The sequence below is a fragment of the Hibiscus syriacus genome, unplaced genomic scaffold (assembly GCF_006381635.1).
Source record: "Hibiscus syriacus cultivar Baekdansim isolate YM2019G1 unplaced genomic scaffold, ASM638163v2 tig00002193_pilon, whole genome shotgun sequence".
Classification (NCBI taxonomy): domain Eukaryota; kingdom Viridiplantae; phylum Streptophyta; class Magnoliopsida; order Malvales; family Malvaceae; genus Hibiscus; species Hibiscus syriacus.
This window is the reverse complement of record NW_024061914.1, coordinates 1,736,573-1,751,547: the sequence shown is the minus strand read 5'-3', so window position 1 is coordinate 1,751,547 and position 14,975 is coordinate 1,736,573. Positions and strand designations below refer to the sequence as shown.

Here is a 14,975-nt window from a genome sequence, read left to right as displayed (position 1 = left end):
TTTGGTGAAAATTAATTTTATGTTCAAATGTTGTTTAAAGATTAATTTGATTGATTAAACATGATTAATTTGATTGATTAAACATGATTAATTTTTAATATATGAGTTGCTAATACCACTAGAGCTAATTATTTTAGCATTTTAAGTGTTTAAAATGGATTTTTGACATTTTTGTGCTTCATGCATCGATACACTTAACAGTGCATCGATGCATCCCTTTGAATGTGCATCGATTCATCTTGTTGATGCACCGATGCACGCCTTGAATGTGCATCGATGCACAGGGTCATGTATCGATGCACAGGGTCATGCATCGATGCATCCGTCGGGTTTTAGGTTAAAAAGGCTTATTTTCTCAATTGTTTCAAAACCTAAAACTAAACTCTCTTAACCATTCGCCTCCTCTCTCTTTCATACTCTCAAAATTGCTCCAAATCCTTGGTTTTTGATCGAAATCTTCGAGCTTTTCAACTCCTAATCCTAGTTCAATCATTAATTCGTGCAAAACATCAATACATCCCTCTCAATCCGAAATTTCAAGGTAAACTTTTCTAAAAACACATTTTATCAATTTTCGATCTTAGGGCTAGTTTTAATTAGTTCTACGATGAACATTATATCGGGCATTGGTTATATGATGATTCTAAACTAGATTTTACAACAAATTCATTTAATTATGTTGTCTTCATGAAAAACTATACATATTATAATTTTCAAACGTTATTTTCTAAATAGTTTTTCAAAAACTATGCCCATTAGAATTTGGTTTAGAGAACCTTGAATTATTGCGAACTCAATTGAGTTTGAGATTGATTAAATTACATACATGTGTTTCAATTTGCAGGTTATATTTCTTATTCCGATTCCTAAACCATGTCTAATCCCAAACACCCTAGAACTTCATCGTGTCGTTCTCGTTCAAACCAACCTCCTAATCCCGTTCCTCAACCTCCTAATAGCCTATTAGGATCTTGCTTTAACATGCTGAGCGTCGTAGAGACGAATTGTACTCTAGGTATAGAAATTCTTTCCAAACTTATAGAATCCGTGAAGAGCGTATTCCTTCGCTTCAAGCCATGGTTGATATTGACTTCGAATACCTTCTGATTCTTAAAGCTTGGAAGTTTGATAAATTGTTTCAACTTAAACCTATCGTCTATCAACAATTGGTCCGCATTTTCTATTCCAATGCGTTGTGTATTTAAAATGAAACTCAATATGGAACTATAGCCATTAGATCCTATCTTTTAGGCCAATATATTAATATTGACCCCGAGACTATAGCTTTCTGATTAGAGTTAGATGATAGTGGTATATATAATGAGAGTGAAAATGTGGAATATCCCTATGTTCTAAACTCCAGTGTTAGTACTCTACGATCTCATCACGATCGTTTTCTCCATTTGATGATCTCTTGGTGGTTTAGACCATCCGTAGGTAGGTACTCCACACTTCTTGCTAGGGATTTATAGTGGATGTATTGTATTAAAAATAAAATCAAAATAAATCTGCCCCACATTATATTCAGTCAACTAGTGGACATCATAAACATTGTTCCTTCAAAACATGTTGAAACATTAATTTATGGATGTCTTCTTAGTAACCTCTTTATCAAACTTGGTCTAGACGTCTCTCTCGACAATTCTATCCCACTCCAAAATCAAATCAATCTCACATCCTTGAAGAAAGCAGATTGGAAACAAGACGAGGTAACCGGTCAATGGGTTTTTAGACCCGATAAGCAAACTCCGGGAGCTAGTTCCTCACGAGCTGCTCCTAGCTCCTCTCGTGCTCCTCCTCCTCTCCGGCTCTGGCTACTGACGATGATCTGAATTTCAACAGATTATGCAAGATATCGATGATCACGTACTCGATGACGAGCCTGCACCGGAAGCAGCTCCACAAGAGGATCAAATGCCTCCATATTTTCGTTCGTTTTTGGAGACATTTGATCTACGATATGCTTCCATCGAATCCCACTTGACTGCTACTCACGAAGAAGTAAATCAACGCTTAGACACTTTGGAAGCTTGTCAGATGATGTTTCAAAGGGAGATGTTGCATGCATGTATGCTCTCTCTCTTGGGATGCAAGCCCGATTTCCTCCTCTGCCTCCGATCCTTCTATGGATGACTAGACTTATTTTATTTTGATTGTATTTGGGATTAAAACTTAAAAATTGGATTGTTAAAACATTTTTCTATTTTTTTGAATTGTTTAACTATTGTTGGATGTTTGAACTTTTTATTTATTTGGTTTGATCTTTATGAGCTTCATGTTTATTAATTTTTGCATTATTGACATCTTAGTTGCACTATGACCAATTTACCATTTCACATTTACTTATGAATATATTTTATGGAACTAATGGCTAATCTCTCTTTTGATTGTGATCTTAGCAGCTTAAGCTATATATATATATATATATATATATAATCAATTGGTTATGTTTTTCAAAACCTTGTTTACATCGATTTTTAAGTCTTTTTGATTTAACAAAAAGGGGGAGAAATGTTAAGTGTTTAAAAGTTTTAAAAGGGAGAAGTGTTATAGTAAGGGGGAGTAATTTTTCAAAATTGATTTCAAATTTTTAGAAAATCTTAAAATAACACAAATGTTTTGTTATATCAAAAAGGGGGAGATTGTTGAAAACATTTTTTGTTTCGATATAACAAATTAGTTTAAATGAATTTTAATATTTTACAAATGATTTTTCTAAGTATATTCGATTCAATTAATCGAATATCAAATTATTACTCCAAGTCTTTTAAGATCAATTTCAAACTTGATATATTTTTGAAACAATTTTCACAAAGTATTTTGAACCAAAATCAAGCCTAAAATCAATTTTTCAGAGTGATGCACCGATGCACCAATCCATGCATCGATGCACCATGAATTAAATTGAACATCGAATGTATTTCATCCATCGATGCACATACCATGCACCGATGCACTGAGGGTTTTATGAAAACATCGAATGCATTTGATGCATCGATGCACTCTGGCTATTTTGAAACATCGAATGCATTTTATGCATTAATGCACTCTTAGTGCACCGATGCACTGAGAGTCCAACGGTCAAAATATTTGAATTTTCCACTTGATGCCGATGCACCTAGGGTATGCATCGATGCATGAGACGCTTCCAACCACTAATATTAATTATTTTCACACTTAACCGGCTCTATTGACTCCACTAAGCATCCCCAACGTTCAGAATCATTTGAAGATGTATTTAAACAAGCATAGAAGCCATTGATAAAAAACAAGAAACAAAAGCAACTAGAATCAAGAGAGAATCAAAGAGAAAGCATCAAACCTCAAGTTTGAGCATTTTCAAGCCTATTTTTCATTCAATATTCATTTTGCTTTCAAGAACACTACTTGTACTCAATTGTATTCATTTTTTAGTGTTCTTTTCTTTGTTCTAGAATTATGCAAACAATTTACCTTGTGAAGATTTCCTTGTAAGTTTGCAAATTTTTAATCTTCTCTTTGAGAAAGAGTGTTCTCAAGAATTGGGGTATATTCTTGAGGGTGTTGTAAGGTTATCTCTTTGGCCTCAAAAGAAAGAACAAATTAGTAAATTTGTTGGAAAATCCTTAGTGTAGATAGCTAAGGTAGTGGACGTAGACTTTGGTAGAGAAAGTTGAACCACTCTAAATCGTTGTGCAAATCTTTTCAATTTTCTTCAAAAGCTTCCACCAAATTTTTATTTGCCAATTCACCCCCCTCTTGGCCAATTCCGTCGATCGATTAACTCAACAGAAATGATGAAGAAAGTATTCTATAAGCTATAGAAAATTTAGGGACTATTTTGTAATTTTTGAAAAGTTGGAGACCAATTCGTAAATTCTAGAAAATTGAGGGGTTGTTGTATAAGTTTTGTATAATTGATGTACTATGCTGGAAATTGTTGATTGGGAATTTAAAAGAATGTATGTGATAAAATGGTTAAGGACCATTTTGTGTAAATTGGAAAAGTGATTCCAATGTTAAAAGGAATTATTAAGAGATAAATATTTTGATAGATAATGAGTTTCAAATATATTATGGAGCTATTTTGGGTGTATTTATATTAGTACAATACTAACATATGTATCGTTATGAATTTGTGATTAATACAGATTGTAATTGATTTCTGATCAAAGCAAGTCAAATAGAAAAAGGGTTTATTGTGGACAATTAGTGAAGCACATATTGTGGATTATATAAAGTGTCAAGGTGAGTGCAATACATGCATGAAATTATACATGGATGTTTTATACATCATCATGAAGACTTGCGATAAGTCGACCTTATTTATATCAGCATAATATATGTTATTTTTTATAACTTTGACATGACATTAAAATGTCACAGTATGAAATTAAAATGCATTGATGATGAAAAATGTGATATTTTACCATGAATGTTTTCGGGTATGAACTACCTAATGTTAAATTTGATAATATACTTTGCCATGGTTGGATTGAATAAAATAGACTATATGCCCAAGTATGTCATTGAGGGACAGGGTATAGTTGGCATGCCATAGAGTATAGCAGCTGCAGGTTTATATTTCACTATAGTGTGTAAGGCACTAAGTGTATATGGTGGGCATGACCTTATGTGTAATAAATTTAGATGTATATGGTGGGCATGACCTTATGTGTAATACACTTCGGTGTACATGGTGGGCACGACCTTATGTGTAGCACTACGGTGCAAATATTACTCGAATACCCAGGGTTCTCAAGGTTATGTATTGGGCTATTGTCTATGGTTTATAGATTTTTGGATAATAAATGGTAAGCATGAAAATAAGCTTTTGAGCTTATGGAATAAATGTCAAGTGTATTGATAGGAAATTTTATATTCAGTTATATTATTTTGATCATGGTAAAGTACTGGATAAGCTATTACTATGATTTAATGGCATTTGTTTTTTACAATGAAATTCATGCATGAGTTGTATTGCACTGTTATTGTTTTAATTGCCTCACTAAGTATATATTAGCGTGTGATGATTTTCAAGCGTAGGTAAAAAGCCAGTAGTGGAATAAGGAGTTCAAAGCGAAATCAAGCATCAAAAGTATATTTCTATATCAGTTGGACACCCTAAGATGTAATGTTGAAATAATTAGTGGCATGTAATTAGTAATGTTTTATTTGCTTTGTTGAACAAATTTGGAAACAAAATGGTAATTATATGAGTTTTGTATATAATGCTGAAATTACTGTAGCAGTGCATCGATGCACTGTAATAGTGCATCGATACACAATTTTAATTCAAAATTTTGGTGCATCGATGCACTGTTCACGTTATTGTAGCAGTGCATCGGTACATTGTTTGTTGTTTACGGGTACACTATTCACTATTCACGGGTATTGTTTATCACTGTTCATAAAAAATTAAAAAAAAACTTTTACCTTAAACTTGATATAATCAAATATAAATAAATATGATATGATAATTTTGATAATATTATTTATCATTTTAAGAAAATAAAGTTTAAATTGATATTGAAATGATAAAATGATTTTCGAAATTCGAGTGACATTTATAATATGTATAGGTATAATTATACGGGTTATGGGTGTTACATTATATACAACTTAAAAAGCTTAAAAAATTAAATTTTAAACTCACCTTAATGTTCTAAATACTTCACGGCAGCAACAAACTTTGGAGAGAATTCTTGAATTTTTTTAATGTTAGCCATTTGACAAATATAATAAACCAAATGAATTTAAAATTCATTTTAATTACAAATGATCATTTTATCCTTGAAATCCAATGCTCCTAAATGTTCCACATGTCAAATTCTTCATCCAAGGTTTTAGATTAAACCATGAAGTTAATAGTTACCAACTTTGCCCTTATAAATTTTCCAAATATCAATCTTACCCTTTTTAATCCAATGATTAAGATTTAACATGGAAATCATCTTAAATATAAGGGTTCATATTAAATCTTATCCTTTTTAAAAATAGGAAATGACTTCTTTGTCCTTGCTCTGTTATCTAGCAAAATTTCCTAAATTTTTCAGTTCGATCCGATTATCCATTATTTTTCAAACTTTAACACTTTATAGCTTTAACACCAATTCCGTACCAAAAATATGAATAACATGAAAACATCATTCTAGGTGGTAAACTATTTATTTACGAGAATAAAATATCTATTTTTTAAAATTATCATTTAGTCCATAAACTATAGTTTATACTTTAACTACCAAACTTTCAATTTATTCATTTTGGCCAATCAAATTTTGGAGTATTACATTGTAGTTAAGATTCCTTTGATTAATAATACATCGTTGACTACATTTTTGCAAGTGTTTTTCCTTTGTGCCTTCGAAGCATTCTTTATCATAAAGTTCTTTAAGTTCTTCATGAGGGAGATCTTCACACTCCGATTTACATTTTTATTGTGATTAGGAGGGTTGGTTAGAGTTGATTATCGAGTTTTCCTAATCAATTATGGTTAGGAGGGTTCGCAGGACATTTATCCATCATCCTTATCATCATCATCATGCCATGACAACTATATCGTCATAGACATTTATGATAAAAATCTGACTCGACTCGACCCATGCCCATCCTTAGTTGTGCCTGTGTGGTTTGTAATAAGGATAAAATTTTCAAAGCATTATTTTGTATTTGATTTTTCCTTTTGTTTTCAATTCTTTTGTTATGTTCAAATTTAGTCTCAAGTGTGTATAGAATAATTAATGATTTTCTCTCAAAAAGTGATATAGAGAAATAATAAACAATATTTGGGAAAGCCTCATGTGCGGCAATCTTAATATACGGTTAAGGAAATGCGCTACCGGAAATGTTATTATTTTTTAACATTTTTGGTAAAAAATTACCTAAAACATTATTATTTCTACCGAAAATGTTATTATTGGATGCTTTACCGAAAATGTTTAACATATACAGTAAAACGCTATCTAAAACTTTATTTTTTTCTACCAAAAATATTTTAAGTAAAAAAAATAATGTTTTAGGTAATTTTTTTACCAAAAAATATTAAAAAAATAATAAATTTTCGATAATGTTTTCTTTAACCGTATATTAAAGTTATCGTACGGTAGAACTACCCACAATATTTATAATGTAGATAAAAACTATTTTCATCTACTACAAATTATATTTGATTGTTTAGTGATGATGGCGACAAAAAGAATGACCAATGATGACAGTGTCCGAGACTTAAACATTATTCAATGAAAAAAATTTGAATAGTATTGAACAGATTCTAATGTGTCATACCAACTTTTTTTTAGTGATAATGATTGTAATAAAAATATTTAAAAATCTAATAATTATATTACATGTTTCGAAGTTTAGTGATTAAAATATAATATCTTAAACTTTTGATTATTTATATAGTTTGTTGTATTCGATAAATGAAAACATACATATGCCATCATGCATCAATTGCGACATTTGGATTAGGCAAAGATTATTATCAACGAAAAAATATTTTTCATAATCACATACTTATGTTTGGTTTAAAAATATTTCCTTCAGGAATAATGAAACATTACCTACAATAACTATTTTTGCCTGGATTTCGAGAACCTTATTCTCTTCAATATCTTAGGTATGTGTTAATTCCCATCTTAGATAAAAGTACCCCAAAACAAGTGAATTATTTCAAAATTATCATCTCATTTATTTTTTTAAATTATATGATAATCTCTAGTTTTATAATTTATTTTCTCATTCGATCATTGATTTAGGTTAGATATTATATTATTGTGGATATTATAAAGGTAAAAATATTATTATTTTAGTATAAATTTATTTTATTTTTTGTTGTAGTTCTATTTTTTTAATACTTATTATAAAACAATATGATTCATATAATAAAATATTTTCCGTATTATATTTTATTTTATGTTTTCTATTAATTTTAAAAAATATTTCGATATGATATTTCACTACACAACTCATACATGTAGCATGAATAAAAAAAAGTGTAGCACTTAACACATACTTATACCGGTGTAAATATATACATATCCTAATATCTTGGTATGTAACAATAAACAATTAATTATATTTGTATAAGTATGTTTATGTATTTTCAAATAAATTAAAAATAATATATATATTAAATTATTTGTATACATATTTTATTAAAAAAATATAAACTAAAATAATAATAAATTATATTTTTATAAACTTTCTTGTAAATATTTTAATTTTAATTTTGAGAATATAACTTGTTAAAAATAAAATAAATCTCAAGGACAGTTTGATAAAGTATATATTTTTGTTATTTTATATTCATTCAACCAAACATTGTAATCTTACATTCCTGTCAAACAAACCAAATATTTTTTATTTATTTTATATCCCAAAAATGATACATTTTGGCACGATTATTTTGATGCTCATAAAGCCCAAAACGATGTCGTTTTGTTAATGAAAAAATTCATTCCATGGGATTTGATCGAGAGATCTGTTTAACTTAATGAGAAGCAACCAACAACCAAGCTAACTTAAGAACTTATTATAATTTTAACAAAACTAATATATATGTTAAATAACGGTTTGAATTAATATAATTTATTTAATATTATTTAATATTATATATGATTTATAATAAAAATAATAAGTTTTCATAAACCCTAAAATTTTTGAAATTCTCAAATTCCCCCAAAACCCGAAGTACCAAATCCAATTTCACCCATTGTCGCCACCGAATCAACGACCACCGCCCACCACTTCTTTCGTCATAACCTTACCACCAATTACCTCACTATGCTATTGCTGGAAATTGGTGAACGATGTGCTAATCGATCATTAAACGTCGAATGTAAAATATTTTAATCGAACTATAAACGATGACCGATCAACGAGCAAATGGCGAATGATGTGCACGACGAGAGGAGGAAGCTTCAGTGCGAAGGAAATGGCATGCTATCGACAATGATGGTAGGTGAACTTAGGGATTGCTATTTAGAGATTAGGTTTTTTAGGATTTTATTTTGGAATTTAGGGTTTTTTGGAATTTTACCAATTTTTCTCAAAGAAAACTATGTTGTTTCGAGTTTTTTAGCACCAAGCACAATCATGCCAAAATGATGTCGTTTTGGTGAGGTAGCCGTGTCAACAACGTCAAGACGCACGACTACCATGTCATCATTAACGACAGAGTGATATAATTGCACTTAAAAATAAACGTTAGCTTTAAAATTAACAAAATTAAAAGTTTAATGGTATAAATGAGTCAACATTTAAAGTTTGGTGGTATCTGGTGTAGTTTATCCCAAACAATATTGAGAATAATTTTGAAGTGATGGATGGACCGATGAGAGGAGCGTATGGGCTGTAGTAGGTTTGCATTGCACAGACAATGCATGTTCATGGAGTGTTGATTGGGCAACTACTATATCGGCCCATCTCAATAAGAATGCTCATTTTTTGCTAAAATTCGGTAGCCCCCTATTGGGCTTTAATTTGTGTTGCATGTAATCACAACGGTTAAAAGCCCTCGTGGAATCTCCTCGGCGCAAAGGAATCATTCTGGCCATTCATGCCAGATTCTCCTTTTATCAACTCCCTATGCGGCTATGCCATAGCCATTCAATAACTTTTCTAAATCAACAGCTTCAATGAGTTCAATCTCCACACAGGCAGCACTCAAAGCAAGTCGAATTGCAGCATTGAACCCAGTTTTCTCATCGTCTAAAGAAGCCCCCCCGCCTCCATGTTTGTCTCTCTTTAAGGTTCCGATTTGTGTCCTTTACTTGTTACAGTTTCGTTCCCGTGGTCTTTACTGCAATCTATCGTCGCGGCTGACCCTGTTGCTACTTCTATCTTTAGAATTCCATTTCAGGTTCATCTGGATTGTCCTCAAAGGACAACGCTTTCCTCAGGGGCCATTCTATCAACAGCCAATTCCTGAATTTTTATGCAAGTCGTGCTCGGATAAAGAAAAGAGGTAATTATAATGTAATTACTCTCATTTTGTTGCTAATGTTTCAGGCGTTTTTGGTAAATTTATTCTTCATCATATTCTTCAAGAGAAGTCATTAAGAATTGCTAATGTTTGTGGGTTAATTACATTATAAATACGATCAGTTACTGAACTTCAAGCTTTGTTTTTGCAATGCCAAAGAGCTTGCTGTTTCGCCCACCTGTGTCCTTCCACTGACCGAGGAGAACGTAGAGAAGGTGTTGGATGAGGTGCGTCCTGGTTTAATGGCCGATGGAGGAAATGTGGCTTTGCACGAAATAGATGGTCTCGTTGTGGTCTTGAAGTTGCAAGGCGCGTGCGGTTCGTGTCCTAGCTCAACAATGACCCTAAAGATGGGAATCGAAACACGCCTCCGAGATAAAATTCCAGAAATTTTGGAAGTGGAGCAGATCATGGACACTGAGACAGGACTTGAGTTGAATAAAGACAACATTGAAAAGGTTAGTTAACTGCAACTCTAATGATCGAGTATTTTAAGACCTTATTTTCCTCATTTCTTCATAACTTAATTATCTGATCCTTGTACATTCATTTACTTGATAAACTCATGTTGAAGGCAACATGAACTGTTGATAAAAGTATGGGAAAACTCGGACCGATAAATTGTTTATCTTTCTCGCTGAAAGATTGGAAGAGTTGTATAGTTTAAAGGTTATTCAGTAAACTGGGAACTGTCCATATGTAACTTTATGGAGTTGAATTGTAATATTTTTTTGTTTCTTTTATATACATTTTCTCGGAAAGGTGGTAGAGAGGTTGGAAATAATATTTTTGGCAGAAAAAACTGCAGAATCTACTGTTGACTTCAGTAGCAAAATACTTTATGATCTGCATTTATCAGTATAAGTGGAAAGATTGACATGCAAAAGTAGGGGTTAAACCAGGGTTTTGGTTGAACACCAGAATTTTCGCTTTGAAACCCTTTCAATTCACTGCTTTATGGTGCTGTCACAATCAGTATAAATTTCAGATGCTCGTTATTAGTCTCAAATTGATTTAGTAAATTCTTTGTGAATTTTTTATTCTTTTCTTGATAATGCATACTATTTTTGTGAAGGAGAAAGAAGTTGAACGTGTAAACAAAGATCTCAAGCCAGGTTTTTTATTTTATTTTATTGCAGGTTCTAGATGAGATTAGACCATACCTGGTAGGCACAGGAGGTGGTGAACTTGTGCTTGTGGAGATAAATGACTACGTCGTAAAAGTTCGGCTTAGCGGACCTGCAGCTGGAGTTATGACAGTCCGTGTTGCTTTAACTCAAAAATTGAGGGAAAAAATACCTTCTATTGCAGCTGTACAACTGCTTGAATGATAGAAAACAATGAGGAACATCATTTTTGTGAAGCTGAAAGTACGTACCATTCGTTGCCTATATATATATCGATGGCAACTGAAATTGTAATGTTAAATCGTTGGATGAAAACACCGAGTTTTTCTGAATTGATGGGCTGTTTTTCCCATTATTTGGAGATGCTCACCAATAGGATCACAGAAAATGAGCATAGATCTGTTATTTAAATTCCGACCATATGGGAACATGATTGGTCATTAAATCCTTGAATGAGACAAGTGCCATCAATTTCCCTTGTCCCAGACCAAGATTTGTTATCATTTTTATTCTATTAACATGTAATGATGAACTTGTGCTCAGTTTCATGTCTCAGACCAAAAATCTAATAGTAATGTTACATTCTCGTCTAGTAGTAACGTAAGAAATCAAACATGATAATGGTGTTGGGTTTTGGAGCTGATGCAATGGACGTGCTGGGTTTCTTACAACACAATCTATGTTTACAGATTACTTTGGAATGTGTCTCAAAATTATTTGCTTTTGTTACTTCAATTAGCCTTATATTTAGCGTGCTGAGATTTTGTTCATGATACTCCTATTGCCACTTGGTTAAATTGTCATGCCTAGCTATCTCCAACTTACAACAATAACATGTCACCCACATATATACTTCCGTGTTTACGTCAAACATAATTCAATATAGGGTAAAGTGTACAAATGGTCCCCCGACTATAGGATGATGCTTTGGTGAGTCATTCGATTATTAAAAGTTACAAAATGGTCCTTTGACTATAGAATATTGCTTTGTTAAGTCTCTCGACTATTAAAAGTTATAAAATGGTCATTCGACTATTCATTATGTTCCAAACTCATTTTTTTGTTTAAAAAATTAACGGCAGTCTAAGCTGAATGTTAACCTGTTAATTGTGATATGTTAAAATCTGATCCCAGAATCTCAAACGACTATCACATCTTAATCATCATGCTAAAGTTCAGTTTAGACGACAGTCAATTTTTTAACGGAAAAGGACGATTTTGAACATAATGAATAGTTGGATGATCATTTTGTAACTTTTAATAGTTGAAAGACTTAATAAACAATATCATATAGTCAGAGGTCTACTTGTATACTTTACTCTTCAATATAAGAGTTTTTAATTTACCATATATATATATATATATATAATAGTTTTAAAAAACATTATGTGTGATTCAATAGAAAAAAGATTTGGTTATAAATATTAAAGTTGTTAATTAATTTCATAACTTAACTAAATAATTTTATTATATTTTAAATGAAAAATTTTAGAGTGCACGTTACACATCAAAATACACCACTAATATGACACATCAATGCATATTACTAACTAAATTGTTCTTATTAAATAAATTTAAAAAATATAATGACCTATCCATAATTAATCATTTATTATTATTTAGTTTAAATTTTAATAGAAATATAGTTAAATTATATTTTTTAAAATGGTCTTAAGAATTTTTATTTGTTTAGGATTAGAACACTTAATTTATATAAATTTACATATTTATCTCAATTGTAAATCAACAAAATCAGTCTTCGACAATCCTATTCAACGTTGGAAAGTCATGTTCTTCAACCTCAACTTTAAATTCTTGTTCACTCTATTCCCCACCATTTTTAGCTACTTTACATACACCTCTCTTCCATTAAGCAACCTTTATAAACAATCCCAAACAGGTCTGAGGATGGGCGAAAGGGGCACTCGTCCAGTCCCACACTTGCTCAAGGACTATAACTATAAATTCATATATAATTAAAAATAATAAATTATTTATTTAGTCACTCACTTATTATTTTATTTCTGTTTTCGTCATCCAAATATTATTATTTTTTTAAAATCATACTTAACATTACATTTTGTTTTTTTTTGTTACTCATCTTAAAAAAAATTAAAAGCGATGCTAAAGTGACATTTTTAAATTATATTTTTCACTTAATTATTCTTTAAGTCATTATTTTGTGATATTTTTTATTAGGGGCCTAATTTTTATATTCGTCTCATGCCACTAAAATCTCATAAATGAGTCTGGTCCCAAATCATCTTCACCCAAAAAATTATGATTTGAAAAATCATCCGTAGCTTCGGTTAATTCTTCATATGTAAACAATGACTTTGAATTGCCTAACCCGTAAGTAACACAATTTTTCAGCGATGAATAAGATCACTAACTGTTGATTGAATTAAGTATTCCAATCCTAAACAAATAAAAGTTTATAAAATAATTATAATTTTTAATAAAAAATAACTTAAATATATTTCTATTAAAATTTAAACTAAATAATAATAAAGGATTGTGGATAGGTCATTATGTTTTTTTAATTATGTTTTTTATTTATTTAATAAAGATAATTTAATTAGTGACGTTCATTAGTATGTCATATTAATAATGCTAGTATACGTCGATATTGATATAAATAAGTTTGTAGACACTCATTTTCGCCCGGAGCTATTTTGTTTATATATATATATATATATATATATATATATATTTATTTTATTATGTGTATATATATATGTATATAATAATATTTTTTGAAAATGTTTTTGAAAAAAATATAATATATAGTTTTGAAAACGTTTTGAAAACATTCATATATTATATAGTTTTTAAAAACATTTTGAAAATATATATAATATATAGTTTTTAAAATCATTTTGAAAATATATAATATATAGTTTTTTAAAACATTTTTAAATATATATAATATATAGTTTTTGAAAACATTTGTGAAAACAAATATATTAAATAGTTTTGAAAATATTTTTGAAAATATTTATATATTATATAGTTTTTAATATTTTTGAAAACTTATATAATATATAATTTTGAAAACATTTATATATTATATATTTTTAAAAGCATTTTGAAATTATATATTATATGTTTCTGAAAATACTTTTCTTTATATATATATATTATTTATTGTTATTTTTATTATTTATTATTATTTTTTTATTAACTTATTTTGTTTTGTTTCAGGTCTAAAACGAGGTCCAAACAAGTCTGAAAACTGGCCTGAACTAGCCCAACAGCATGTTAGGGTTTAACATCCAGTTTTAATCAAGGTACCGCACGACCCGGGCAACCGAGAGCCACGCGAAACAGACGGTCTATTGAGTTAATCGATTGACGGAATCGGCCAAGAGGGGGGTGAATTGGCAATAAAAATTTTGGTGGAAGCTTTTGCAGAAAATTGAAAGAAATTGCACAGCGATTTAGAGTGGTTCGACTTTATCAACCAAAGTCTACGTCCACTACCTTAGCTATCCACACTAAGGATTTTCCAACAAATTCACTAATTTGTTCTTTCTTTTGAGGCCAAAGAGATAACCTTACAACTCCCTCAAGAATATACCCCAATTCTTGAGAACACTCTTTTCTCAAAGAGAAATACAAATTTGCAAACTTACAAGAAAAACCTCACAAGGAAAATATGTTTGCACAATTCTAGAACAAAGAAAGAACACTCAAGAATAAATACAATTGAGCACAATAAGTGTTCTTGAAAGAAAAATGAATATTGAATGAAAAATAGACTTGAAATGCTCAAACTTGAGGTTTGATGCTTTCTCTTTGATTCTCTCTTGATTCTAATTGCTTGATGTTTCTTGTTATTAATCAATGGCTTCTAAGCTTGCTTAAATACACCTTTAATCACT

General features: G+C 30.5%; 1 protein-coding gene across 1 annotated transcript; it reads left to right on the top strand.

Annotated features, from left to right (window-relative positions):
• Positions 1 to 9,528: 9,528 nt before the first annotated feature.
• On the top strand, positions 9,529 to 12,743 carry LOC120138049 (nifU-like protein 3, chloroplastic). The gene is made up of 5 exons (XM_039153660.1): positions 9,529 to 9,731; positions 9,829 to 9,946; positions 10,124 to 10,422; positions 11,104 to 11,322; positions 12,730 to 12,743. Exons 1-4 carry the CDS (start codon positions 9,618 to 9,620, stop codon positions 11,293 to 11,295), a joined length of 723 nt encoding a protein of 240 aa, XP_039009591.1. The 5' UTR covers positions 9,529 to 9,617; the 3' UTR covers positions 11,296 to 11,322; positions 12,730 to 12,743.
• Positions 12,744 to 14,975: the final 2,232 nt, after the last annotated feature.